Here is a 27,289-nt window from a genome sequence, read left to right on the forward strand (position 1 = left end):
ACACTACTACAGACACACACTCAGTTGTAAGCCAGACCAGTTTGCTTTGTCAGTGGTTATTTATAAATCCTGCTGAAAGGTTGTGTGCAAGTTAGCCTGAAATAATTACCCTAAAACACCTTATTATCTTTTATTAGTTGCTTTTCTTTCAGAGATGGTCTATAGTTCAAGACTCAGCCAAGGTTAAGTCTGAACACACAACTTGCATTAATACTGCGAATGCTGTCGATGTTAACTGAAATCATTGATACCTAGTGCTTTTCTGAACAATTTTAAAATTTCTAGTGAGTGTAGCACGTATAACGAAGCTCGAGCTCCTGTGCTAATGTGAAATGCTGCATTCCCCATACATTCGACTGGTGGAGTGAAATGGTTTGCGTTTGTTTACATTGAGTCTCGTGATGGTTATGCGAGTTGACATTCCATTCCACGCACTGCTTCTGACTCTAAAGCATCCTGCACTGACTGACAAGGCTCTGAGAGGACGATTGTTTTGAAGATGCCTCTGCATGCTTTGTAGCTTTCCATAGCTTGGTGTCTTCACCTGGGTGCAGTCCAGCCTTCTACGCCTGATCCTGCCTTGCGTCAGAAAGGTTGGTAGGTGTGCTAGCTCCACTGCACGTGCTGAGGGTTCTCTCCCAACTACCAGTGCTGCCGCTTCCCAACTTCACAGCAGATCACCTGGACTCAGAACCACAACGTAAATGGAATCGCCCGCCTCCAGAAAACCTGGGGATTTTAAAATTTTCTTTATCACGCCTTGGCATTAGGTTCATAAGATTATGGCCCTATCGATGAGGGTCTGGAGGCAATAGCTCCAGCGTACCAATGCAAACCCAAGCACCAAACAGACAACTGCATTTGAAATCTGCACCGCACGAGCCATTCGAATGATTGGTACCTACAATTAATTTTCCATTTAATGGTGTTGAGGAATTTGATGATGAAAAAACATCCAACAAAACTAACAGCAAAGCAAGCGCGTAAGCCCCCCTTTTTAGGTCTTGACTATTCTATCCCGCAGGGATAAATAGACGAGAGTAATGGAGTTGAAACAAACTCTCTGACCAAGAGGATTCCAAGCCGGATTCCTCCCAATGCATGTTGTCTTCTGAAGCGTGAAGCTTCGCCAGGCGCGCGCTTGGCCTGCTCATTCCCTCCCACTTGCTCCCCTGCTCCCCCTCCCACGCCTCGCACCAGACTACCATTTGTTGCACGCATCAGACTTTCACGGACCCACATTTTTTTCACTTTCGCGGCAAACAGCTTGCCCATTTGATGCGCCTCTAACAGCTACAGTAATGAGCCGCTGTGCCGGCCTCCAACTTGCCCCCCTTCCCTCCTCCCCTAAGCAGCTGATCAGCCACGTAAACCGCCGCTGCAGATTAAAATTTATTTTCTGTTTACTTCCCTTCGCTCCTCCCACGCATGTATACTTTCCGTTCTTCAATGTTTCAGGAATGTGTGAGTTAAAGTGCAGTGTTTTGTTTGTTTCCGCCTGGGGCGTACTTTGCACACGGTGCTTTAAATGACGTGCTTTTGTTTGTATTGCTTCTTCTCCAGCTGACATTGGATGCATTTTTACAAACAATGTTAATTTTAAAGCAAAACTTTAATCATGGTTACTCTATTTTTTAAAAAAACGGGGGGGAGGTAAACGTGTTATGTTACACATTTCTGAACATAAAATATAGCCCCACAACTTATCAGTTGTGTGCCCGTCCTCCTCCATCTGGTTGCGCTCCATGCAGCATCAGCAGACCTGCGTCTACCATCGGCTCATCCTCCCCAGCCTATGTTTCTGAGAGTCTGGGCTCCTCTGTCGAAATCTACCATTAATTTATCTTGAATGGTTGTTCAGCGCACGGGAAGATACATTTATTATTTATGTGCATGGTAACCTTACTCCATCACAGCAACATACAACTGGAAGCCCTGGAACATGAAATCTACCCTTGTGCTGTACTACCACTGTACAAGCACTCGGCTTACCCTCTCACTTTCCCTGGGTCGTTATTTATAAAATCATGTAAACAAATTACAAACATGAGCTACTCTGTGAATGACAATATACACAAGGAAATGCACTGCCTCACTAACCAGTTAAGCCGAGAACAGACTTTCTTCTACAGCAAGCCACTGTGGGGTTATGCAACATTTTGTGGCTTTTCCAGCTATGGGATTGCGTTCACTTCTACGATGGAGTCAGTTCCCACTTTGTAACACCCCTTTGCACCAAGGAATTGCAAATATGCAACACAATGCCATTAAGTTCTGTACTCGCAAAGGCTTTTGTGTAAAAAAAATAATTGTGCATAAAAGTGGATCAATGTTATCATACACGTCGCTTTGCGTCACCTAACTAGTGAACCGTGATGCTTCGCCAGGCGCGCGCTTGGCCTCACTCACACCCCATGCTTGCGCACTCCCCTGCTCCGCAGCCCACCCACCCCCATCCGCCTCGCACACCACATCAAAGGCTGCTGCTGCTCCCCCGCCCACCCATACTGCAATGCCGAGAGCTTGTTTTTCAAGCAGCCCGACACCCCATGCTTCAATAGTGGTGGCCTCACACACCACTGTCTGGACACTGCTTGAGCAATGGTGGCTGTTTTAATTTTATTTTCAGCACGCAATGCTCGCTTTCAGTTTCACAAGGGCAACCACACACACATTGATTGTGATGATTGTTTGCTGTGGTTTCTGTCCTCAGCGGGGAAGCTACGCGCAAGTCTGCTGATGCTAAACCCACTTCATTACCGTTTATTGACTCCGCAGCATTGATCCATTATCAGGACTTTCTTTGCTGTTCCTGACAGCCTGTGTTACCCTCTCCCACCCCCTTCCCCTGAATAAAGCTCTGTCTGCGGCCTTACTAGGCCCCGCACCACAGGCTTCCAGCCAGCTATTTCTTGCAGTAGTTAAAGTTTGAAAGCAGGGCTCTATGGTTCCGAGCACACAGTAAACAAAATTGTTTTACTCAACCGCCGTTTCCCAGCGTTGCTCCACTGCTCAGACATGGATATGAAGGAAGTGGAGTCTGCCACACTTAGAATTAGAGGTGAGGTGGTAGCAGCTCTTTTTCTGTTTACTTCCCTTCCCTCCCCCCACGCATGTATACTTTCCGTTCTTCAATGTTTTAGGAATGTGTGAGTTAAAGTGCAGTGTTTTGTTTGTTTCCGCCTGGGGCGTACTTTGCACACGGTGCTTTAAATGACGTGCTTCTGTTTGTATTGCTTCTTCTCCAGCTGACATTGGATGCATTTTTATAAACAATGTTAATTTTAGAGCAAAACTTTAATCATGGTTACTCTATTTAAAGAACAAAACGGGGGGGAGGTAAACGTGTTGTTATACATTTCTGAACATAAAATAAAGCCTCACAACTTATCAGTTGTGTGCCCGTCCTCCTCCACCTGGCTGCGCTCCATGCAGCATCAGCAGACCTGCGTCTAGCATCAGCTCTTCCTCCCCAGCCTATGTTTCTGAGAGTCTGGGCTCCTCTGTCGAAATCTACCATTAATTTATCTTGAATGGTTGTTCAGCGCACGGGAAGATACATTTATTATTTATGTGCATGGTAACCTTACTCCATCACAGCAACATACAACTGGAAGCCCTGGAACATGAAATCTACCCTTGTGCTGTACTACCACTGTACAAGCAGTCGTTCTCTTTTCTCTGTCAACATTTCTCCACCTTCTGGCTATCTTTCTATTCCATTGCTCTCCTCAAATACTAACTAGCTCTGTCTTTGTCGCATATTTTTTTATTTGCCCCTACACAGACACTCTTACCTTGCTGTTTCATTCTCTATCTCTGACCTCAGTACTTCTATATATATTACATTATACTGATTTCACACTCTGTCCACACAGTTTATGAGATATGCCCATTACCACAAATTCAGTCTGACCTCAGAATATTTCTTAAACAACAAGGGGTTGGGCAATATCTATTCCCAAACACTACCACCACAGCATTACTCAGCACACAAAAATATCGCTCAGGGCCACCACAGCATCACTCAGCAACACCACAGCATCACTCAACACCACCACAGCATTACTCAGCACACAACAATATCGCTCAGGGCCACCACAGCATCACTCAGCAACACCGCCGCATCACTCAGCACCATCACAGAAACACTCAGCAACAACACATCATCACTCAGGGCCAATAATGCATCACTCAACACCACCACAGGATCACTCCGCACCACCACAGGATCAATCGGCACCACCACAGCACCACCGCAGCATCACTCAGCAGCACGACAGCATCACTCAGCTCCGCCACAGCATCACTCAGCTCCGCCACAGCATCACTCAGCACCACCACAGCATCACTCAGCACCACCACAGCATCACTCAGCAACACCACAGCATCACTCAGCACCACCACAGCATCACTCAGCACCACCACAGCATCACTCAGCAACATCACTTCATCACTTAGGGCCAAGAATGCATCACTCAACACCACCACAGGATAACTCAGCACCGCCACAGGATCACTCAGCGCCACCACAGCATCACTCAGCGCCACCACAGCATCACTCAGCGCCACCACAGCATCACTCAGCGCCACCACAGCATCCCTCAGCGCCACCACAGCATCCCTCAGCGCCTCAACAGCATCCCTCAGCGCCTCAACAGCATCACTCAGCGCCTCAACAGCATCACTCAGCGCCTCAACAGCATCACTCAGCGCCACAACAGCATCACTCAGCGCCACCACAGCATCACTCAGCGCCACCACAGCATCACTCAGCCCCACCACAACATCACTCAGCGCCAGCACAGCATCACTCAGCGCCACCACAGTATCACTCAGCGCCACCACAGCATCACTCAGCGCCACCACAGCATCACTCAGCGCCACCACAGCATCACTCAGCACCACCACAGCATCACTCAGCACCACCACAGTATCACTCAGCACCACAACAGTATAACTCAGCAAAACCATATCATCACCCAGGGCCAAGAATGCATCACTCATCGCCACCACAGCGTCACCCAGCGTCACCACAGCATCACTCCGCACAACCACTCAGCGCAAACACAGCATCACTCAGCGCAACCACAGCATCATTCAGCACCACCACAGCATCACTGGTTCAAATATGTTCTCTAAATGTTCCAAGCTTTATTACAAATGTCACAAAAATAAGTTAATATTTCATTTCTGTTCTTGGATTTTCGTCACAATAAAATACACTGAACATAATCTTCACAAAAGTTATTTACAAAAGTTTAAGCTATTACCATTATAGATTACAATAACTTTTATTTAAGTATTACATATTAAAAAAATTAAAAGGCATTGTCATTTGTAATAGCAATACATGTAAGTCACTTAAATACAACACATATTGGCATTGTAAATGACATAGGTATTAATTTCGCTATTTTCAAAACCAACACATGTATTGTAAATGAAAATTTTTTTATGTATGTGTTGTTTTTGAAAATAGCGAAATTAATAGCTTTTGTCATTTAAAATACCAATAGCTCAAACTTTCCTAATGCAAGACCTATTGCAGTGCAAATGCTTGTTTTTTTAATATGTCTTCTTTTTCACTTTGCAGGAGTGGCAAAGATGGCGACACAGACAGTGTGAGTACCATGCTGGTCCATGACGTGGAGGAGTTGGTGTCCACCTCAGATAGCTCCTATGGAGACGGAACTAAGGTAACCCAACGGGTGAGTAAGTGCTCATGAGTAGAAAGACTAGATCAGCGGCTCGGTCATTACACTGTTTCATCTTCAGAAGGCGATGGTGGCAACAAAAAGGTACCATTCAAGAACAAAGCTTGACTTTGCATGGGTGTTAGAGGCTGCTCTGGGCTTTCCTACAGAGGACGGAAGGGGATTGTTATATGGACTGGAGTGGCCTCGGGAGCAGGTGACCAGAGCGAACTGGAAGTGCTAAAAAGAAAATGATGGCCAGTAGGTTCTAGTTGCTTCATTTAGATGTACAATATAGAACCCTAAGGTTCTCCATCCTTAGGGAATGCAGCACTCACTGGCAGCTTCCGAGATCACCCCTCACGTCGAGACCCCGAGACATGCATGATTCACAGGCAGACGATTGAGATCTCCCCTCACGTCGAGAGCCTGAGACATGCATGATTCACAGGCAGCTTCCGAGATCTCCCCTCACGTCGAGAGCCTGAGACATGCATGATTCACAGGCAGACGATTGAGATCTTCCCTCACGTCTAGAGCCTGAGACATGCATGATTCACAGGCAGCTTCCGAGATCTCCCCTCACGTCGAAAGCCTGAGACATGCATGATTCACAGGCAGCTTCCGAGATCTCCCCTCACGTCTAGAGCCTGAGACATGCATGATTCACAGGCAGACGATTGAGATCTCCCATCCCGTCTAGAGCCCGAGACATGCATGATTCACAGGCAGCTTCAGAGATCTCCCCTCACGTCTAGAGCCTGAGACATGCATGATTCACAGGCAGACGATTGAGATCTCCCCTCACGTCTAGAGCCTGAGACCTGCATGATTCATAGGCAGACGATTGAGATCTCCCCTCACGTCTAGAGCCTGAGACATGCATGATTCACAGGCAGACGATTGAGATCTCCCCTCACGTCGAGAGCCTGAGACATGCATGCTTCACAGGCAGCTTCCGAGATCTCCCCTCACGTCTAAAGCCTGAGACATGCATGATTCACAGGCAGACGATTGAGATCTCCCCTCACGTCTAGAGCCTGAGACATGCATGATTCACAGGCAGCTTCCGAGATCTCCCCTCACGTCGAGAGCCTGAGACATGCATGATTCACAAGCAGCTTCCGAGATCTCCCCTCACGTCTAGAGCCTGAGACATGCATGATTAACAGGCAGACGATTGAGATCTCCCATCACGTCTAGAGCCCGAGACATGCATGATTCACAGGCAGCTTCAGAGATCTCCCCTCACGTCTAGAGCCTGAGACATGCATGATTCACAGGCAGACGATTGAGATCTCCCCTCACGTCTAGAGCCTGAGACATGCATGATTCATAGGCAGACGATTGAGATCTCCCCTCACGTCTAGAGCCTGAGACATGCATGATTCACAGGCAGACGATTGAGATCTCCCCTCACGTCTAGAGCCTGAGACATGCATGATTCACAGGCAGACGATTGAGATCTCCCCTCACGTCGAGAGCCTGAGACATGCATGCTTCACAGGCAGCTTCCGAGATCTCCCCTCACGTCTAAAGCCTGAGACATGCATGATTCACAGGCAGACGATTGAGATCTCCCCTCACGTCTAGAGCCTGAGACATGCATGATTCATAGGCAGACGATTGAGATCTCCCCTCACGTCTAGAGCCTGAGACATGCATGATTCACAGGCAGACGATTGAGATCTCCCCTCACGTCGAGAGCCTGAGACATGCATGATTCACAGGCAGCTTCCGAGATCTCCCCTCACGTCGAGAGCCTGAGACATGCATGATTCACAGGCAGCTTCCGAGATCTCCCCTCACGTCGAGAGCCTGAGACATGCATGATTCACAGGCAGCTTCCGAGATCTCCCCTCACGTCTAGAGCCTGAGACATGCATGATTCACAGGCAGCTTCCGAGATCTCCCTTCACGTCGAGAGCCTGAGACATGCATGATTCATAGGCAGACGATTGAGATCTCCCCTCACGTCTAGAGCCTGAGACATGCATGATTCACAGGCAGACGATTGAGATCTCCCCTCACGTCGAGAGCCTGAGACATGCATGCTTCACAGGCAGCTTCCGAGATCTCCCCTCACACCTAAAGCCTGAGACATGCATGATTCACAGGCAGACGATTGAGATCTCCCCTCACGTCTAGAGCCTGAGACATGCATGATTCACAGGCAGCTTCAGAGATCTCCCCTCACGTCTAGAGCCTGAGACATGCATGATTCACAGGCAGACGATTGAGATCTCCCCTCACGTCGAGAGCCTGAGACATGCATGCTTCACAGGCAGCTTCCGAGATCTCCCCTCACGTCTAAAGCCTGAGACATGCATGATTCACAGGCAGACGATTGAGATCTCCCCTCACGTCTAGAGCCTGAGACATGCATGATTCACAGGCAGCTTCAGAGATCTCCCCTCACGTCTAAAGCCTGAGACATGCATGATTCACAGGCAGACGTTTGAGATCTCCCCTCACGTCTAGAGCCTGAGACATGCATGATTCATAGGCAGACGATTGAGAACTCCCCTCACGTCTAGAGCCTGAGACATGCATGATTCACAGGCAGACGATTGAGATCTCCCCTCACGTCGAGAGCCTGAGACATGCATGATTCACAGGCAGCTTCCGAGATCTCCCCTCACGTCGAGAGCCTGAGACATGCATGATTCACAGGCAGCTTCCGAGATCTCCCCTCACGTCGAGAGCCTGAGACATGCATGATTCACTGGCAGCTTCCGAGATCTCCCCTCACGTCTAGAGCCTGAGACATGCATGATTCACAGGCAGCTTCCGAGATCTCCCCTCACGTCTAGAGCCTGAGACATGCATGATTCACAGGCAGCTTCCGAGATCTCCCCTCACGTCGAGAGCCTGAGACATGCATGATTCACAGGCAGCTTCCGAGATCTCCCCTCACGTCGAGAGCCTGAGACATGCATGATTCACTGGCAGCTTCCGAGATCTCCCCTCACGTCTAGAGCCTGAGACATGCATGATTCACAGGCAGCTTCCGAGATCTCCCCTCACGTCTAGAGCCTGAGACATGCATGATTCACAGGCAGCTTCCGAGATCTCCCCTCACGTCTAGAGCCTGAGACATGCATGATTCACAGGCAGCTTCCGAGATCTCCCCTCACGTCGAGAGCCTGAGACATGCATGATTCACTGGCAGCTTCCGAGATCTCCCCTCACGTCTAGAGCCTGAGACATGCATGATTCACAGGCAGCTTCCGAGATCTCCCCTCACGTCTAGAGCCTGAGACATGCATGATTCACAGGCAGCTTCCGAGATCTCCCCTCACGTCTAGAGCCTGAGACATGCATGATTCACAGGCAGACGATTGAGATCTCCCCTCACGTCTAGAGCCTGAGACATGCATGATTCACTGGCAGCTTCCGAGATCTCCCCTTACGTCTAGAGCCTGAGACATGCATGATTCACAGGCAGCTTCCGAGATCTCCTCTCACGTCTAGAGCCTGAGACATGCATGATTCACAGGCAGCTTCCGAGATCTCCCCTCACGTCGAGAGCCTGAGACATGCATGATTCACAGGCAGACGATTGAGATCTCCCCTCACGTCTAGAGCCTGAGACATGCATGATTCACTGGCAGCTTCCGAGATCTCCCCTCACGTCTAGAGCCTGAGACATGCATGATTCACAGGCAGCTTCCGAGATCTCCCCTCACGTCTAGAGCCTGAGACATGCATGATTCACAGGCAGCTTCCGAGATCTCCCCTCACGTCTAGAGCCTGAGACATGCATGATTCACAGGCAGCTTCCGAGATCTCCCCTCACGTCGAGAGCCTGAGACATGCATGATTCACAGACAGCTTCCGAGATCTCCCCTCACGTCGAGAGCCTGAGACATGCATGATTCACAGGCAGCTTCCGAGATCTCCCCTCACGTCGAGAGCCTGAGACATACATGATTCACTGGCAGCTTCCGAGATCTCCCCTCACGTCTAGAGCCTGAGACATGCATGATTCACAGGCAGCTTCCGAGATCTCCCCTCACGTCTAGAGCCTGAGACATGCATGATTCACAGGCAGCTTCCGAGATCTCCCCTCACGTCTAAAGCCTGAGACATGCATGATTCACAGGCAGACGTTTGAGATCTCCCCTCACGTCTAGAGCCTGAGACATGCATGATTCACAGGCAGCTTCAGAGATCTCCCCTCACGTCTAAAGCCTGAGACATGCATGATTCACAGGCAGACGATTGAGAACTCCCCTCACGTCTAGAGCCTGAGACATGCATGATTCACAGGCAGACGATTGAGATCTCCCCTCACGTCGAGGGCCTGAGACATGCATGATTCACAGGCAGCTTCCGAGATCTCCCCTCACGTCGAGAGCCTGAGACATGCATGATTCACTGGCAGCTTCCGAGATCTCCCCTCACGTCTAGAGCCTGAGACATGCATGATTCCCAGGCAGCTTCCGAGATCTCCCCTCACGTCTAGAGCCTGAGACATGCATGATTCACAGGCAGCTTCCGAGATCTCCCCTCACGTCGAGAGCCTGAGACATGCATGATTCACAGGCAGCTTCCGAGATCTCCCCTCACGTCGAGAGCCTGAGACATGCATGATTTACTGGCAGCTTCCGAGATCTCCCCTCACGTCTAGAGCCTGAGACATGCATGATTCACAGGCAGCTTCCGAGATCTCCCCTCACGTCTAGAGCCTGAGACATGCATGATTCACAGGCAGCTTCCGAGATCTCCCCTCACGTCTAGAGCCTGAGACATGCATGATTCACAGGCAGCTTCCGAGATCTCCCCTCACGTCGAGAGCCTGAGACATGCATGATTCACTGGCAGCTTCCGAGATCTCCCCTCACGTCTAGAGCCTGAGACATGCATGATTCACAGGCAGCTTCCGAGATCTCCCCTCACGTCTAGAGCCTGAGACATGCATGATTCACAGGCAGCTTCCGAGATCTCCCCTCACGTCTAGAGCCTGAGACATGCATGATTCACAGGCAGACGATTGAGATCTCCCCTCACGTCTAGAGCCTGAGACATGCATGATTCACTGGCAGCTTCCGAGATCTCCCCTCACGTCTAGAGCCTGAGACATGCATGATTCACAGGCAGCTTCCGAGATCTCCTCTCACGTCTAGAGCCTGAGACATGCATGATTCACAGGCAGCTTCCGAGATCTCCCCTCACGTCGAGAGCCTGAGACATGCATGATTCACAGGCAGACGATTGAGATCTCCCCTCACGTCTAGAGCCTGAGACATGCATGATTCACTGGCAGCTTCCGAGATCTCCCCTCACGTCTAGAGCCTGAGACATGCATGATTCACAGGCAGCTTCCGAGATCTCCCCTCACGTCTAGAGCCTGAGACATGCATGATTCACAGGCAGCTTCCGAGATCTCCCCTCACGTCTAGAGCCTGAGACATGCATGATTCACAGGCAGCTTCCGAGATCTCCCCTCACGTCGAGAGCCTGAGACATGCATGATTCACTGGCAGCTTCCGAGATCTCCCCTCACGTCTAGAGCCTGAGACATGCATGATTCACAGGCAGCTTCCGAGATCTCCCCTCACGTCTAGAGCCTGAGACATGCATGATTCACAGGCAGCTTCCGAGATCTCCCCTCACGTCTAGAGCCTGAGACATGCATGATTCACAGGCAGACAATTGAGATCTCCCCTCACGTCTAGAGCCTGAGACATGCATGATTCACAGGCAGACGATTGAGATCTCCCCTCACGTCTTGAGCCTGAGACATGCATGATTCACAGGCAGACCATTGAGATCTCCCCTCACGTCTAGAGCCTGAACATGCATCGGTGACACACACATGATTGCCTTTTCCCATTACGTAGAGAGCTTGAGACATGTAGTGAAGGACACAAAAAGCAGCAATGGATGTCAAGTGGTGCAGTACACCAGGAGCGTGTGGACTGTTGGGTCGGATGTTTGTCGATGAGGTGCAGTGCCACCTCTTGCAGTCACGGTAGTGCGCTTACTTTGTTGTATCCAATAGGGATGGAAGTTCACCAACCGTCCACATATCTGGTCCCCAGATCTCACCATTCCTGCCAGAATGGGAAGATCCTCCTGTTGTTGAGCCCTTCCTGTCTAGATTTCGGTGATTCCTGCTCTGAAAGATTTGTGATGTATTTTCCACATAGGACTTCCTAATATGTATAAAATGTACTCCCCACAAGGACCCTTAGTAATCCAGCGTGAGGTTACCATCACCTCACTCCTTTGAGTTTGTAGAGGTTTTATCTTGAAGTTTTAAACCCCACCCCGTGAAGATTGACTTTTGAAGCAATGCTTCAGATTCCTCCCAACGCATATGGATGTGTTCCATGCTGCCCTCTTCATCAATAGTTGTCTAAAGGGAATCATTTTTACTCCAGTTTCGGAGCTTTCATAGATTCACATGCCTGAATAATTCCCCGTCGTTGAGATGGTAGTCTCCGGGACATAAAAAAGCAATGCTTATGTGGGCATGGGAGGAGGGGTAGTAGTAGGCTCGGTTACAGAAAGAGGCTGCAAACCAGTGTATCGCTTCAAACTGGGTTTTATTTTTATGGTGCGCCTGGTCCGAAAGGTCAGTCTGTCCCTTGCAAACTCCAGGTTGTTCGTGGTGGCGGGGTCTTCGGGTGTCGGTTATCCTGACGGGCGTCTGCAGGGTCAGCTCCAGTCCTCCGTCTCCGGAATACCCAGGGAAAAGGAGACCAACAGAGGGAGCCGTTAGTTTAATATTCAGATACCGGCGTACTTCTCAGAGGGACCGAGTGATAGTGAGGGAACACCCGTGTATACTACAGTCTGGCCGTGCTCGTGAAAGGGGGGGTTAGGTTGTGAGGAATACGGGAAGGGCAAGGAGTTGGACACGGGAAAGGCACACACAGGGTTATGTACACTATCTACACAGGGGAGCTCTTTTCCCCACCCGGGCTGCCCAACGCCGCCGTACCTGAGAAAGCCACACTCCTCCCTCGGGAGTGTGGCACGGCGGAACACGGGGTCGTTGGCCTCCTGGCTCTCCTCCGCTCTCGTTTCTCTCGTCCTCTCCGTTTGCTCCACGCTTCCTCTCCGACACCGCTTCTCCGCTCTCGACCTCCAGGGTGATGACACACCCCCCATACAGGACTTCCTGCCCTTTGTGCAGTCTGGAGTCTCCGACGTCAGAAGGGGGCAGAGTCGCGTCCTGATCGTCGAAGTTCCAATTAAAGGCGCCGAGGTCCTTTTCACCTTCCCGATCCGAAAGGCTGTCCCACTCTGCCCTCGGTGCGTTAGTCTGCAGAGAGGGAGGGGAGTTAGGGACAGGGGTCCACCAGTGCGTACGGCTCCTCACCCCGACCCCGCTACAGCTTAGTAGTATAGCAAACTGAAAAGAGACCTAGGCCCATTTCCCTTTTGCAACCCATAACCCTTGTTATGTAAAAGAAGCCAAACTTATCCTTGAACTAATCAGAGCTCCTCACCCTCTAGAACCCTCCTGAGAGAACCTTTTGCCCCTCAGATTTTCCACTGCACGTTGTGCTTGGGAGTCTCCTTTGAGCTCTGCTCAAACTCTTCAGTTTCTGCTCAATCTGTATTGGATTTGACAGTTTCTTCTTCCTCAGATTTAATTATTTGCATTACTACCTACTATTTCTCCATCTTTTACCATGGCTGACAAGGTGAAAAAAGGTTTATTTAGAGCCTGTGCCACCGGTTCGAAGAAAAGGCTCTATACAGACGACCCTCATAAGGATTGCATCTACTGCCTTTAGCCAGACCACCAGGCAAAGGATTGTTAGGTATGTTGTAGCTTTTCCAATAAAACTTTGAGGGTTCGTGAAGGAAGGCTTTTACTGTGGCTTCAAAAGCTAAAAGCCAGGAAGGAAGTCCCGTCTAGTGACAGTGAGGAAGAGTCTTCATCTTCTAGGAGATCTAAAAAAAGAAGCAGATCACCTCAGACCTGATCTGAGAAGGCCCTTAAAAGACCACCCTAGGATCTTCTGGGCGCAGTCCCTCTAAATCTCCTCCAAGCAAGGAAAAGGAGAGCAAGGGTCATGCTTCGGGGGTAAAACATGCCAAGAGGACAAGCTCAGAGCCCTCAAAATCACCCCTAAGGTCAAACATTCAGTCAAGAAGCCATCCTTCACACCTCCTGGGGGAAGATTGGGACAATCTACATCGTCGACGGTAGCGTCGACGAAGAAAATAACGTCGTCGACTAAATCTGAGGTAAAAGTTGCCTCAAAGGCTTTATCGCTGTCGACAGTACCACCATTGACCACAGTGTCGACGGCGAGATCTGTGGCAACAACGGCATCGATGACGACAATGACTACGGCTACGATTGCGTCGACGACGCGATTGGCGACGGCGAGCGCGGGGTCGTTGACGACGGTAACAGCAACGTCGACGGTAGCGTCGATGCTAATATTATCGGCGGCGATCTCGTCAACTGGCTCGTCGACGAGGGGAAAAAAAAAACAGAAATTACCCTGTAACTTACCTCTCCAAGTAAGGTGACACCTCTGGTACCATCTCACCTGTTGAAGGAGGAGGAGTCAGAAGAAAGGGAGGATGATGGTGGTCCTTTTGGCTACGCTAGTAGTCCGTCGCAGTTACATGTGAAGTACCAAGAAGGTTACTCAGAGGACGAATATGAGGAATTTCGAGATCGTCCCCAGCAACAATACCTCCAGGAGTATCAGGAGGAGGAGATGTGTGTTCCATCTTTATTGTTAAAGGATCTGCAGTTCATGCTGGAGGATTATAAAAAGAGATATCCTGTACCTCATACCTCTAAAGAATTACCAGTGGCTATGCCTCAACCACACTCTATACCAAGTACGCCAGTGCGTAGGCGAGAGATTTTACCAGAGCCCTTGCCTGGATCTCCACCAGCAAGATCTCAACAGGAACCAGTGACCACTGATGATGATCAGGAGGAGGGAGAGATAACGAACCCTTGCAGAGAGTGGGACGATTATCTCAATCCATCGCCTTCTGCTCCTTCGCCGAAGCCTGTAGATTCTCCACTGGAGGACATCGATGGTTTTCATAATCTGATGGGGAGAGCAACAAACAGATTTGCACTCACCATGTCAACTGACAAAGCAGAATGTTTCTTGTATGACTTTAAGGAACCTTATCGTAAGACAGTTCGGTCCTTACCGATTGTCAGTTATCTATGGGAAGAAGGCCTGAAAGTCATGGAGACACTGGCAACAGTGACTCAAGTACTCCCCAGACTGGACAAAAAAGATAAATCGCCTTCAGATGCTCCAGCTTGTCTTTTTTATTTATTTATTTATTAAAAGGGGGTGGCAATGGACGGAGCATCTGAACCAATCAAACACTCACAACCAGTCAAAAGATCTGGGTTTAATCCATCACCGTTCTTTAGCCCACTCTGCCACCCCAGTTCAGACATGGCTATATGCAAATCAGTCTGACCCTGTGCCTCATGGGAACAGTCCAGCCCGAACTGCCAAGCCATGCCTTCCCTGGAACGGAAACAAGCTTCCGAGGACCGGTTTCTGGCATTCCAGCCGTCTTCAGCCCGGCTTGCTTGAATCCAGTGGCAAAGAGAGCAAGGGACTCCCGTCTGAGCACACCCTGCCACACTTATGGCGAACAAAGCGGTACAAAAGAAAGCTGCGATACAGAGGAAGCTGCAATGCAGAGAATGCTGTGCCGTGAAACAGAGTGTGCAGGGTTTACCCACAGGAGGGTGTCAGTTCATTGAACAAAATACCCACAGGATAGAAACCTTTGAACAATTAAATATTTCTCTCTGACTCCCCCCCCCACCCCCCTCCCCCACCCTCATTTCTTGGCATAAACAGCTGTGTTTAATCTAACTAGAGCCTAGGCGCCGCTTCTAGGTGCTTGAGAGAGAGTTATTGTACACAAACTTCTTGCTCTTCTCATCCCATAAAAATTATCTCGTTATGTGCATTTTCACTTGCAAGGGTGTATTTTTTCTGTCCTATAATGGTATTGCATCTTCAATGTACTCCTACAAGTGAACTCGCTTTCATGCTTTTCCCTTCATCTCCACTTGTACCTTGCTTTGAAGTCAGGAGACATTATTGGTCAAGTGTTTTTTTCAGAGTAAAATGCAACCATTATTCTGAATAAGCATCAGCAAGGCCAATGGGTCTCGACTTAAAATGGCCAAGTCGTACCCTTTGCCAATGCATGTTTACAGTGACATACAAGATACAAACACATCTCAAAACTCATGCACACGCAATGTCTGGCAATTTTGGAATGAGTTTCCTTTTAATAGCTGCATGTGTCATGACACTTGCCTGTGCATGTGTTGTGACACTCGCGTCATGATGCATATGCCCATGTGAGCACTTGCATCATGACCGACATTTTGTTTGTATGCTTTCTGTCTCATTTTACTGTTACAAGATGGCAGCCACCCATCTTCGAGTGGTATATTAGGGGGGGAATTAACATTAAAAAATACAGGTGCAACGTAAAGGAGGAAAGCTTTTGAATCAGGACCAGGTAAGTGAGATAGCCAGCCCAGCCATCCTATCATGAGCAAGGGGCTTGCCTGAAGCTCCTTGTCTACATACCTGTGTGTGTGTTGTGTATAGATAGATAGATAGACAATAGGTGTCCTATATTGACGATTTAGGGGACCTAGGATGTGACAGTAGACCGCTAAAGCGGTCTGAAGCCGAGACCTAAAAAGTACATATATTGCTAAATATTTTGAGAGTTTCAAAGTTATGTTACAGAGACAGGGAATATTAAAGGTTGTATGGTTAAACCAAAGCAGCTGCATCTCAAATTTTACGCCCAACCAAAAGGTAATGCAAAATGTTAATTTTTGATTGTGGTTCATAGCCTGAATACTGCCTTTTTCCTCCTGTGCTCTGTGGGGCATCCATTGGTGGCCAGATTTTTATTTTAGAGTCTCACTTCCTACTACGTTGCAATGGGTATGCAATATCAACAGTTGTTAATATCGGGTTGTCAGCCAAATGGCTTTTAAGTTTTCTTTTCCCTGCTCTTGCTAAGTTTTTGTATGTCCTTAATGCTGCTTTCATGCCTTGTGGATGTCGTTTCATTCTTAAAGCAGTAGAAAGCCAGCAGTGTCTGGCATGCAGTCTAGCCATTCTTGGGAGGGTTTTTGTCCCAGCAGCCCCACCTGTCTCCGCAATGAATGGATGCGCCAATACAGCACCAAAGGCAGCCTTATTCCTTAGGTTACTGGAGTGGACGTCTATATCTAAAGTACATGCATGAACAGAACGCTTCGCTTGCGTATGCCGCCAAGCTGTGTGCGTGTGAACGTGTACTGCATGCTGCTCTAGTGACTCTTGTTGTTTTCTTCCTCAGACACCAGAGGAGGACCGCAGCCTCCTACACGCGGACAGTAATGGGTACACCAACCTGCCTGACGTGGTGCAGCCCAGCCACTCCCCCACAGACCCCAAGGGAACGAACACCTCTCCAGCCAAAGATGGCAGCACGACTGATGTAAGGATGCGGTGCTCCCTGTCCGACTGTCACCCTAGTGCATTTGGAGATGTGGGTTTACTCTCGGGTTTGAGGTTCCATGGGAAGAAGTGGTGCACCTCTGCGCCTTGCTGGTGATCACTAGGAAATCAAGTTACTAAGCACATTGAACGGCAGTTTGGGGGCAGACTTTGGGTCTAAGGCATTGGGACGGCATTCATAGCTACTCGTTAGACCTGCCATGTTACTATCCTTGAAATACATCCAGACACAGGAGATTTCTTTCCTCGATTCTGCTTGGTTATCCAGAGTAATACATCAACAAGAAAGCCACACTGAGACTATTGTTTTTTCAGATATTGGCCCATCGCTGTCTTCCCATGTGAACTCCTCTTCCACTTGAAACGGGGACTTGCACCGATGAGTGTGTGCAACTCACCAGGGCATCCTTGGGTAGTGGGACCGATGGTTCTCAGAGCACAGATGAGGACGGCGTCTCACTGGGCAGAGGCGCATGTTCAAGCGCTTGTCATTTCTGTGCTTTGTCTGTAGAAGCCAACTCTGGCCTGTGTGTTGATGGTAGCCCTGCTGTGCATTAAGAGTCCCGGTGGCATCCCAGGTCTTGAGGGCAGCGTTTGCAGAGGGATTTCCATAGAGTCATTGGCCTTTGTTTTAGTAATATTAATGCATGAATCATGGCCTGCCCCCCCCCCCCCCCCCCCCAAGCGTACGAATATCCTGAAAAGGCCGACTCCGACTGAGCTTTGAAATTGATAGTTTGAGATTGTGTGCAGATGCTGGGGTGAATTTCCTATGTGCTGCAAATCCAAATATTTGATATTTCTCACCTAATATTTCCCTCTCACCTCTTTGCTAAATGGATGCATGCACTTGGCCTCTAGTGGTGAAGGCCTCAGAAAGCTCTTCACATGTCCTAGTGGGAGAATTCAGAAAGCCAGTGGCCTGTGGCCATTGAGATCGAGTCCAACTCAGAGTCTGCCCACAGAGTGCAGCCCGGATGAGCACAACCGAGTAGTGACCCGCATCAGTCACCGCCCTCCAGCCAATGAATGGGAGTTGTTGCAAATACACTGCCCAATTGAAGTAGTGACCCGCATCAGGCACCGCCCTCCAGCCAATGAATGGGAGTTGTTGCAAATACACTGCCCAAGTGAAGTAGTGACCCGCATCAGTCACCGCCCTCCAGCCAATGAATGGGAGTTGTTGCAAATACACTGCCCAAGTGAAGTAGTCCGGAGGCTTTGGGTGAAATGTTCACTTACATCTGGGATTAAGAGTGGAAAAAATCTGAATCTACTTGCAAACAGTGACTCGAAGGCCATTTTGTTTGGAAGGTTTCAGATGGGATTACCTGTAGGGAAAGAAGAGGGGAGCTAGGTTTGGATTTTTGGAGCACAGTAGTTGTGGGGTATTACCTCTTGAAATGGAAACAGATCCAATAATTTTATGTCATTAATCTGATCTAGAATAGAAGCATTGTGGGACCAAGCATGTAAAGCTTGAAACCTGCAGTAGATTCCTTGTCTGTTCTTGGGGACAGCTGTGTGTTCTATCTATGAGCTCTTTGTTTTTCTGAGAGCGCAGATGGCAGTAGAAACAGTCTTCATTCCTTGCAAGAATATCCAGCGACAGCTATGATAAGCAAAGTGACTCATTCCGCACTGCGTGCAAAGCGCCTTCATAAGCGCCTTTATAAGAATGTCTTGCACTCTCCTTGTTGCCCAAGGTGACTGATAACTGCCCAGTGGCCAGTCCTATTCAATAGTCCAAAATGAGCAGGTCATAGAGACTTGGAGCTTTAAGCATTCTTTATTCCCAACAGCATCAACTTTTAAAGAGGTTAGATCTGCCTTTACAATGGAGTTTTGCATCTACTTCCTCAACATACACTTGGAAAACGGTAGTGAGGAAAGCATTTCACGATCAACAGCCTACAAATGTTGAGTGCACTTTATTTCAGCTTTTGAAATGTGTTAGTAAGGCTTAGCTATTGCTTTTTGGTCAACCTGTTTCTCCCTCAAATGGGCTTACTCAGGGTAGCACATCAGTAAGCCACGAGCCGAGCGGAAGATTACTACCATTATAGGTTGGGAATGTCACTATTAGATTTTTAAGAGGAGCTTAATTTCTCCCCAGAATCAAGTAAGGTACTAGCATTGGGTAAGCCTACAAAAATCACCGCTCAGAAATACAGTGAAATATTTAGAATACTTAATTGTGAAATTCAACTTTGTTTCTCCTTTTTATCCGTTTGTGGGTCTTTTCTAAGTCAGCTCTTTGTTAATCATGCAACAGTTTATCGTTCATTTGGGCACATGTTGAATTTTGATCTCATGTGACTATTTTACACTCATTCATACTAATTACATGATATAGAATTCAAGCTCAAAATATATATACAACAATTTTCAAATGCACTCTCGGGTCTTGTATAAAACTAAGAATCGTTTAAATGTCAACAATTTATGCAGTAACATTTTACCCTTCTTATTCTTCATTCATTGTAACTCTTCATTATGCCAGTGTTTAAAAAAAATATCTAATAATTTTAACTGACTCATTAGAGTCAATAGTAATGACAGTAGTCTTTATTCTGTCGAAGGACAAGTGGCACCTTTGATTTGATAGAAACTAGGCCATCCTTCCTTGGAGCTCATAAAGAGGAATATTCAGACACAGGCCTTTGTGCAAAAATGTTACCTTTGGAATCCTAGAGAATAATGTTTCTTTAATAGGCTCACATGCTTGAATTATTCCCAGACGCCAGTCTGTTAACCTTTGGTAGTCAATATTAACAAAGCAGTATTCCAATACAGCAACTGAAATAAAAAACAAGTTTGAAGAGAATCATTGACTGCACGTAGCCCATCCACCTCATTTTATAATCCAAGCTCCAGCCAGTTAGGTGGAGAGGCCCGAAATCCATCCTCCCCGGAAGCGCCAACAGTCAGAGCTCCGCCCACGTGTACCACGCCGCAGGGAATCCTGTGCACCCTGCTCCTTTTACAGATTGACCTTTTGGACTTCCTTCTTCATGAGTCCTCTACCCTCCTTCAGATACAGAAGACCTGCAGTGTCCTCTCCTCTCTGGACTGGGAAGTAGAGCGCATGGCAGAGGCTTCATATTTACATAACTTTCCAAGCCATGTGAGGTGTGTAGAGCAAGGAAGATCCTCACTGATGACCCAAATGCTAAATGTAAATTTTTTTTTACCCGCAAGGCAGGGCATATACCCAGCAATCATTTCATCTGTGGGACATTCACTAAAACTGAAGGACCAGAATGAGTTGGCTGCAGAGATTTAAATGCTGAATCTCCAGGGAAAGCATCTGTGATGACAGCTACAAAGTCAAGGAAGCACAAATCCGGAGATTGTCCGCATCAAGTGTGGTCTTGTGGGCCCTTCCACTGAGCCTTGTGTGGGCCCGCCAAGAGAGCCTCTGCATCAGTACCGGTAACGACTGCGATCCGGCAATGAAGCTACACCCACTGTCGACGAAGGAAACCCAGTCGTCCAGTAAGAGACTTTCACAGACAGCACCGCAGCTCTCCCATCTGCTGGAGCAGTGGGGATCGCTGTCCTGGCAATAGCGTCATTGACATCAACATCATCAACAACGTCATTGACATAAACTTCATCAGCAGCGTCATTTACATCGACACCATCAACAGCGTCATTGACATCCACACCATCAACAGCGTCATTGACATAAACTTCATCAACAGCGTCATTGACATAAACTTCATCAACAGCGTCATTTACATCGACACCATCAACAGCGTCATTTACATCGACACCATCAACAGCGTCATTGACATCAACAGCGTCATTGACATAAACTTCATCAACAGCGTCATTTACATAAACTTCATCAACAGCGTCATTTACATCGACACCATCAACAGCGTCATTGACATCAACATCATCAACAGCGTCATTGACATAAACTTCTTCAACAGCGTCATTGACATCAACATCATCAACAGCGTCATTGACATAAACTTCTTCAACAGCGTCATTGACATCAACATCATCAACAGCGTCATTGACATAAACTTCTTCAACAGCGTCATTGACATCAACATCATCAACAGCGTCATTGACATAAACTTCATCAACAGCGTCATTTACATCGACACCATCAACAGCGTCATTGACATCCACACCATCAACAGCGTCATTGACATAAACTTCATCAACAGCGTCATTGACATCAACATCATCAACAACGTCATTGACATAAACTTCATCAGCAGCGTCATTTACATCGACACCATCAACAGCGTCATTGACATCCACACCATCAACAGCGTCATTGACATAAACTTCATCAACAGCGTCATTGACATAAACTTCATCAACAGCGTCATTTACATCGACACCATCAACAGCGTCATTGACATCAACAGCGTCATTGACATAAACTTCATCAACAGTGTCATTGACATCCACACCATCAACAGCGTCATTGACATAAACTTCATCAACAGCGTCATTGACATCAACATCATCAACAACGTCATTGACATAAACTTCATCAGCAGCGTCATTTACATCGACACCATCAACAGCGTCATTGACATCCACACCATCAACAGCGTCATTGACATAAACTTCATCAACAGCGTCATTGACATAAACTTCATCAACAGCGTCATTTACATCGACACCATCAACAGCGTCATTGACATCAACAGCGTCATTGACATAAACTTCATCAACAGCGTCATTTACATCGACACCATCAACAGCGTCATTGACATCAACAGCGTCATTGACATAAACTTCATCAACAGCGTCATTTACATCGACACCATCAACAGCGTCATTGACATAAACTTCATCAACAGCGTCATTGACATAAACTTCATCAACAGCGTCATTTACATCGACACCATCAACAGCGTCATTGACATCAACAGCGTCATTGACATAAACTTCATCAACAGCGTCATTTACATCGACACCATCAACAGCGTCATTGACATCAACAGCGTCATTGACATAAACTTCATCAACAGCGTCATTTACATCGACACCATCAACAGCGTCATTGACATAAACTTCATCAACAGCGTCATTGACATCAACAGCGTCATTGACATAAACTTCATCAACAGCGTCATTTACATCGACACCATCAACAGCGTCATTGACATAAACTTCATCAACAGCGTCATTTACATCGACACCATCAACAGCGTCATTGACATCAACAGCGTCATTTACATCGACACCATCAACAGCGTCCTTGTAAGCGACACAGATGACGGTGATCCCAGCATTGTCCCAAACACTGATCTCCTCCCTACTGCCGCTTTAAAAAGCAGTCTGCACAGCACGGATGATTCTCCCTCTGCACATGGTTTGGGATCCAGTGTTCATGATAGCGATGGTGGCGAGAGCCAATATGGCATAACATGTATTTAGGCAACTAAATGCTGTTTGAAACGGCTTCACAAGCAGGGGAACCTCGTGACCCAAATGACCACAGCATAGGCAGTGACTCGCACGTTAAAGGCATAAAACTACCAAGAGCCGTCGTGTTACGCAGGCTTCGGGAGGTGGAATGCAAGCACATTCATTGTCACAAATGATTCACGTACTCATGGGTTTGTTTAACTCCATGAAGAAGTTAATGGAGGATTTCTACAGTAGGTTACTTCTCCCCCCTTAACCCCACCACTTCTGAATCCCCTTCCTCGAGCTCTGGCCGCAGAAATTACATCCCCCTTGGGAACCATCTTGACAAGATGTCTCTGGCTGCCTAGCCCTACCATTGGTCCGGAGGGTCAGTTGAGGCTCCTGGACATGCCTCCAGTGATGCCCCAGAGAAGGGAGAGCATCATCAACACGTAGGGGCTGTACAACTCGAAACCATCAAACTGTTATGGAAAGAGGTCACCGAGCTGGTCTCAAAAATCTCAAAACATCAGAGGCTTTCATCTGGATTTGTCTTCCAGTTTGAAAAACAATTGGCTGGTGGCACCCAGTTGTAGGCGTAAAGACACTGAACAAGTTTCTAAACTAACAAACTTTCAGGATGATCTCATTGTTTGATGTCCTCTAACACATTAATTAAGAAGACTATTTGGTGTCAGTAGATGTAAAAGATGTGTATTTTCATCTACCAATACATCAACAGCACCGAACATACCTACTCTCTGTGGTGGGTGGCCATCACTGCGGTTCAAAGTGCTTCTTTTTGGCCTCAGGTCAGTGCCCGGAGTATTTCCAGAATGTCTAGCTCTAGTAGCTCATGTGAACTTGTTGAAATACTAAATGAAAGCTCACAGGGACATTCAGGCAGGTGGCTGTTTATTCCATCAAGAAAGGCTGCTCCCGTCAGCTTGTCCCAGCTGTTCCCTCTTTCTCTTCAGCTGTTACCCAGAAAATATCCACCACCCCCACCAGTAAACATTCTGAGGGCACGGAATGGAGAGTAAAGTACAAGTTCCCAGGGCACAGCGAGTGCCTTAATTATTACATAATGAGACGTTGGTGCCCCCTGGAGCCAGACCAGGGTTGGAACAGAAGAGAAGAGGCCTGCGGTGCAGGTGTAGTTACAGGTAAAGTTTCCTACCTCTAACTACATTTCTCCATCATTGGCATCTTGCATAGATTTGCTTCTGCCGCCCTGCTCCCTGTCCATGAGGCAACTGACAACCACATGAGAAAATCAGCCCGTTGATACCTTTGAGGAGGGTTAGAGTTCTGGGCCACTCCTGCTTGACTTAAAGCCAATAAATTAAGTGGATAGGGTACTTGTAGTTTATTGCGTTTTACAGTGTGTTTCAATTTCAGTTGCTGAATTGGAATACTGCTCTCTCAACACCGAGTGGCAAGGGTTGACAGCCTAAAGTTAGGGTTTAAATCAAGCATGTGAATCTCTGATGCGTACCAGTGCCAGAGAACTGTTGTTACAGCTAAGCAACATTTCATACATATGGTCACCCTAGGTTTACAAATATCAGACAAGAGTAGACTAGTCGACCCCTAAAATATCTGTCCAATGTTCTAGTTTCAAGAAGGCAAGAGGACTCCACTGATTCAACCGTGTCTCTGTTTCAGTCAATGTAGTATTTTATCCAAACTCCAGTGCCTATTGTGATGTGGACTGCACATTGAGGCTCCAACACTCGATCCATTTGGAGAACACAATCCTTGTTTTAGGTTCAGTTACAAATATAATAAAATCATTTTCCGATAATGTAAGCTTGACACTTCCCTTAGGTTTGAAATTACACTCATTGTATCTTGCTGTCCTGGGTTAGCATCAGGACTCAATATTTTCTGTAATATTCCCTTTGTAAGCCATGGATGGCACAGCTCTAAAGAGAGTAATAGAAGACGGTCATTCCCTGAAACTGTATTCAACCAAAGCACACTAAGTGGTTGTAACTATTATCCAAATTTCCACAATGTGTGGTTCAACCCGTCATAAATAAATGTCCTTTTGTAGAAATCCACAGAGTCTGCTGCCGATTACGAGGTGCTGGGATCACCGAGAGATGAAGAGAGGACGTATCAAGGTCCTGAGTCTATAAAAGAGCAACATCGACGAGCATACTTCCGAGACCAGATGCACATATTTTAAACAAAGAGTTGATATAACTCCCAGTCAGACTGATAGTGTACAATTTTTCATGACTGAGGTTATTTAATTACGCCTTTAAGATTTGAAAATATGGAAATGAACTCAGTTTTTTAAATCAAAGCCTTGAGAAAGCCCAGGGGGGCGAAACGTACGTCAGCTGATGCTGTTCTCCATGCATAAGTAAATGAAATAAAACAAGTAAAAGGACCTGATTCAAGACTCTTTGTGGATTTCTACAAAAGGACATTTGTTTATGACGGGTTGAACCACACATTGTGTAAATTTGGATAATAGTTACAACCACTTGGTGTGCTTTGGTAGAATATTGTTCTAGGCTGCTTGTTTCTAGTGGATGTATGCCCTGGTGGGTGGGTATTGCAACACCATGAGAGCACCCTAAAATACTGTCATTTCAAGGACATGGCTGAAAGAAATTTAATATTGTTGTTAATAGATATGCAGGTCATAGGTCATACCCACAATCTTTGGAAATAATATTCCCTGAAGCTGATGGCCCAATGCCGCTGTTCTAATGTAGACTAAAGCCCTTTGTAGACCAACTGGTCCCTAGACTACATCTGGCCTTCCGACCTTAACTTCTCTGCACAGATATCCGAAACAAACCTAAGCACCGAGTGAAGAACTTACAAGGCTCACAGTACTTTTCCTCCACATAGTGGACGCAAAACCCACAATTTCCTCAACCTACAGCTAAAAAATCCACACCACTTCAAAATTGACCACCAATAGACTACCTTATCCATTTACTAAGTGCACTGGTTTTCCTGTTCAGTAGTTCTTCGCCCGATATTAAACTCAGTTCTCTGCCGCTTTCCAGTCCCTTGACTCTCTAGTCATACCCCAAAGAAATCAATATTCTTCAAAACAATCTGTGTACCCCGAATCTCAGACTGTTAATACCCACTGACTACAACAGTATTTCAGATCACATTTGCAAGGCCCATCATTGTCTGGTAACCGTAACTCTTTTCCTGCCCAGAGTTCCTTCTGTGCTCACACCTGCCCATCACCCAGAGCCCTGTTCTCTACAGCAGAGGTCATGCTTCAGTCCAGAAAACCCTTTACAGACCGAAACAGCATGAAGGTTATCACATGAGCACTGTCTGTCTATGTGGTTGAGCCCTCCATCTAGGTCTCTACAATCTGTAGATCTGCACAAACACTTGCCTGCCAGGGGTTTGAAGTACTCGTGTTTTTCGACTTTGGACAAATTACTTTTTTCAGAGCACCAAGCCCAAGCGCGGCTCTGTGGCCATAGTTCCTTGTAAAGACGTTTGAGTGCTAAGCACCATTGCCCCTCGTCCATGACAATCTTTTACCTTCCCACTGTAAAGGTATTCCTAAGTTAAATGTGCCACACAAGCCACTGCCCTGACTTTGCCGCAGCCCTCTCCTTTTGCCAATAAACTCTGACTTTCCCACTACTCAGCAGTCCTTCCTCACTGGCACAGATTCACCCCCCCCCCTTCTTTTTAAAGTAGAGAGATACAACACTGTTATGTCTCTGCAAACATCATTGACCATGACAGCCAGCAATACTCGCTGAACCTTTTCAGTTCATCAACCAAGCTTTGCTGAAAGCCGTTTACAAACAAAAGACACAGATTTTGTTGTCCTGATTGAAATACAATCTTCTATTCCTTTGTCCTGTGTTTGGCTTTGTTGTTGTTATGCAGCAGCTCATAAGTAAGCTTTCCTCTCAAAGCGTAAGCCGCTTTGTGATCAGCATTGAGTCAGGCATTGGCTTCACAGTGTTTCTTTATATTTTTCCAGTTGGGCACATTTACTGTGAAACCAGACAAAATAGTAAAGAAAGCTAATTTATGTTTGAGATGGGCAGCATAGCTTCATAAATGGAGGCAGTGACATCTGACAGAAAGTGACAGAGTTTAAATGGTCTCTCCTTGTTTCTTTTCTTGTAGTACCAGTCTAGGGGGCTTGTAAAAGCCCCCGGGAAGAGCTCCTTCACAATGTTTGTGGATCTGGGAATCTACCAGACGACGGGTGGTAGCGGCGACACTATTCCTATAGCAGGTACTGTATAGTTTCACCCTGTATGCATTACAGACCCCCAATTTCCACACTCTCTTCCCTTGGACTTTAAATGTTGGTGTCTCCCTTGGACATTGCCTTATAAAAGCATCTTGCTCTTTAGTCGTAACCCCAAAATGCCTAATTTGCCATTGAAGTCTGTGAGTCGTCTTTCAGCGAATGCCAATTGATTTAGGGAAGATCCTATGGTTTAGTCCACCTCTTCCGGATTGGGATAAAAGCAATATATTGAAAGCCAGTTTTAGGCTAGAGAGAATAATTCACAAAATATTGAAAATGTGGTTTAAGACAGTTTCTTTTGCTTTGATTCTCCCAGCCTTAGGAAAGGCAGTTTAGTTGGCTTGTGCATCTTGACATATAAAATGCACCTCTCTTTGAACCAATTCTAAAGTATCACAGAACGTTTTTGAGATTCTCCAGTATTGGGGTGTCTTTCATAG

At 47.1% G+C, this 27,289-nt stretch overlaps 1 protein-coding gene across 6 annotated transcripts in view; it reads left to right on the top strand.

Moving 5' to 3' along the window:
• Positions 1-27,289, top strand: part of MINK1 (misshapen like kinase 1) — a 675,548-nt gene that overhangs the window by 545,727 nt on the left and 102,532 nt on the right. For all 6 annotated transcript variants that reach the window (XM_086946234.1, XM_086946236.1, XM_086946233.1 and 3 more), the window contains 3 exons: positions 5,597-5,711; positions 17,037-17,177; positions 26,720-26,831. In XM_086946234.1, coding sequence (XP_086802360.1) covers positions 5,597-5,711; positions 17,037-17,177; positions 26,720-26,831 — 368 coding nt within the window. The remainder of the gene's footprint in view (positions 1-5,596; positions 5,712-17,036; positions 17,178-26,719; positions 26,832-27,289) is intronic.

This window comes from Lissotriton vulgaris, chromosome 12, assembly GCF_964263255.1.
Source record: "Lissotriton vulgaris chromosome 12, aLisVul1.2, whole genome shotgun sequence".
In the NCBI taxonomy this organism is placed as follows: Eukaryota; Metazoa; Chordata; class Amphibia; order Caudata; family Salamandridae; genus Lissotriton; species Lissotriton vulgaris.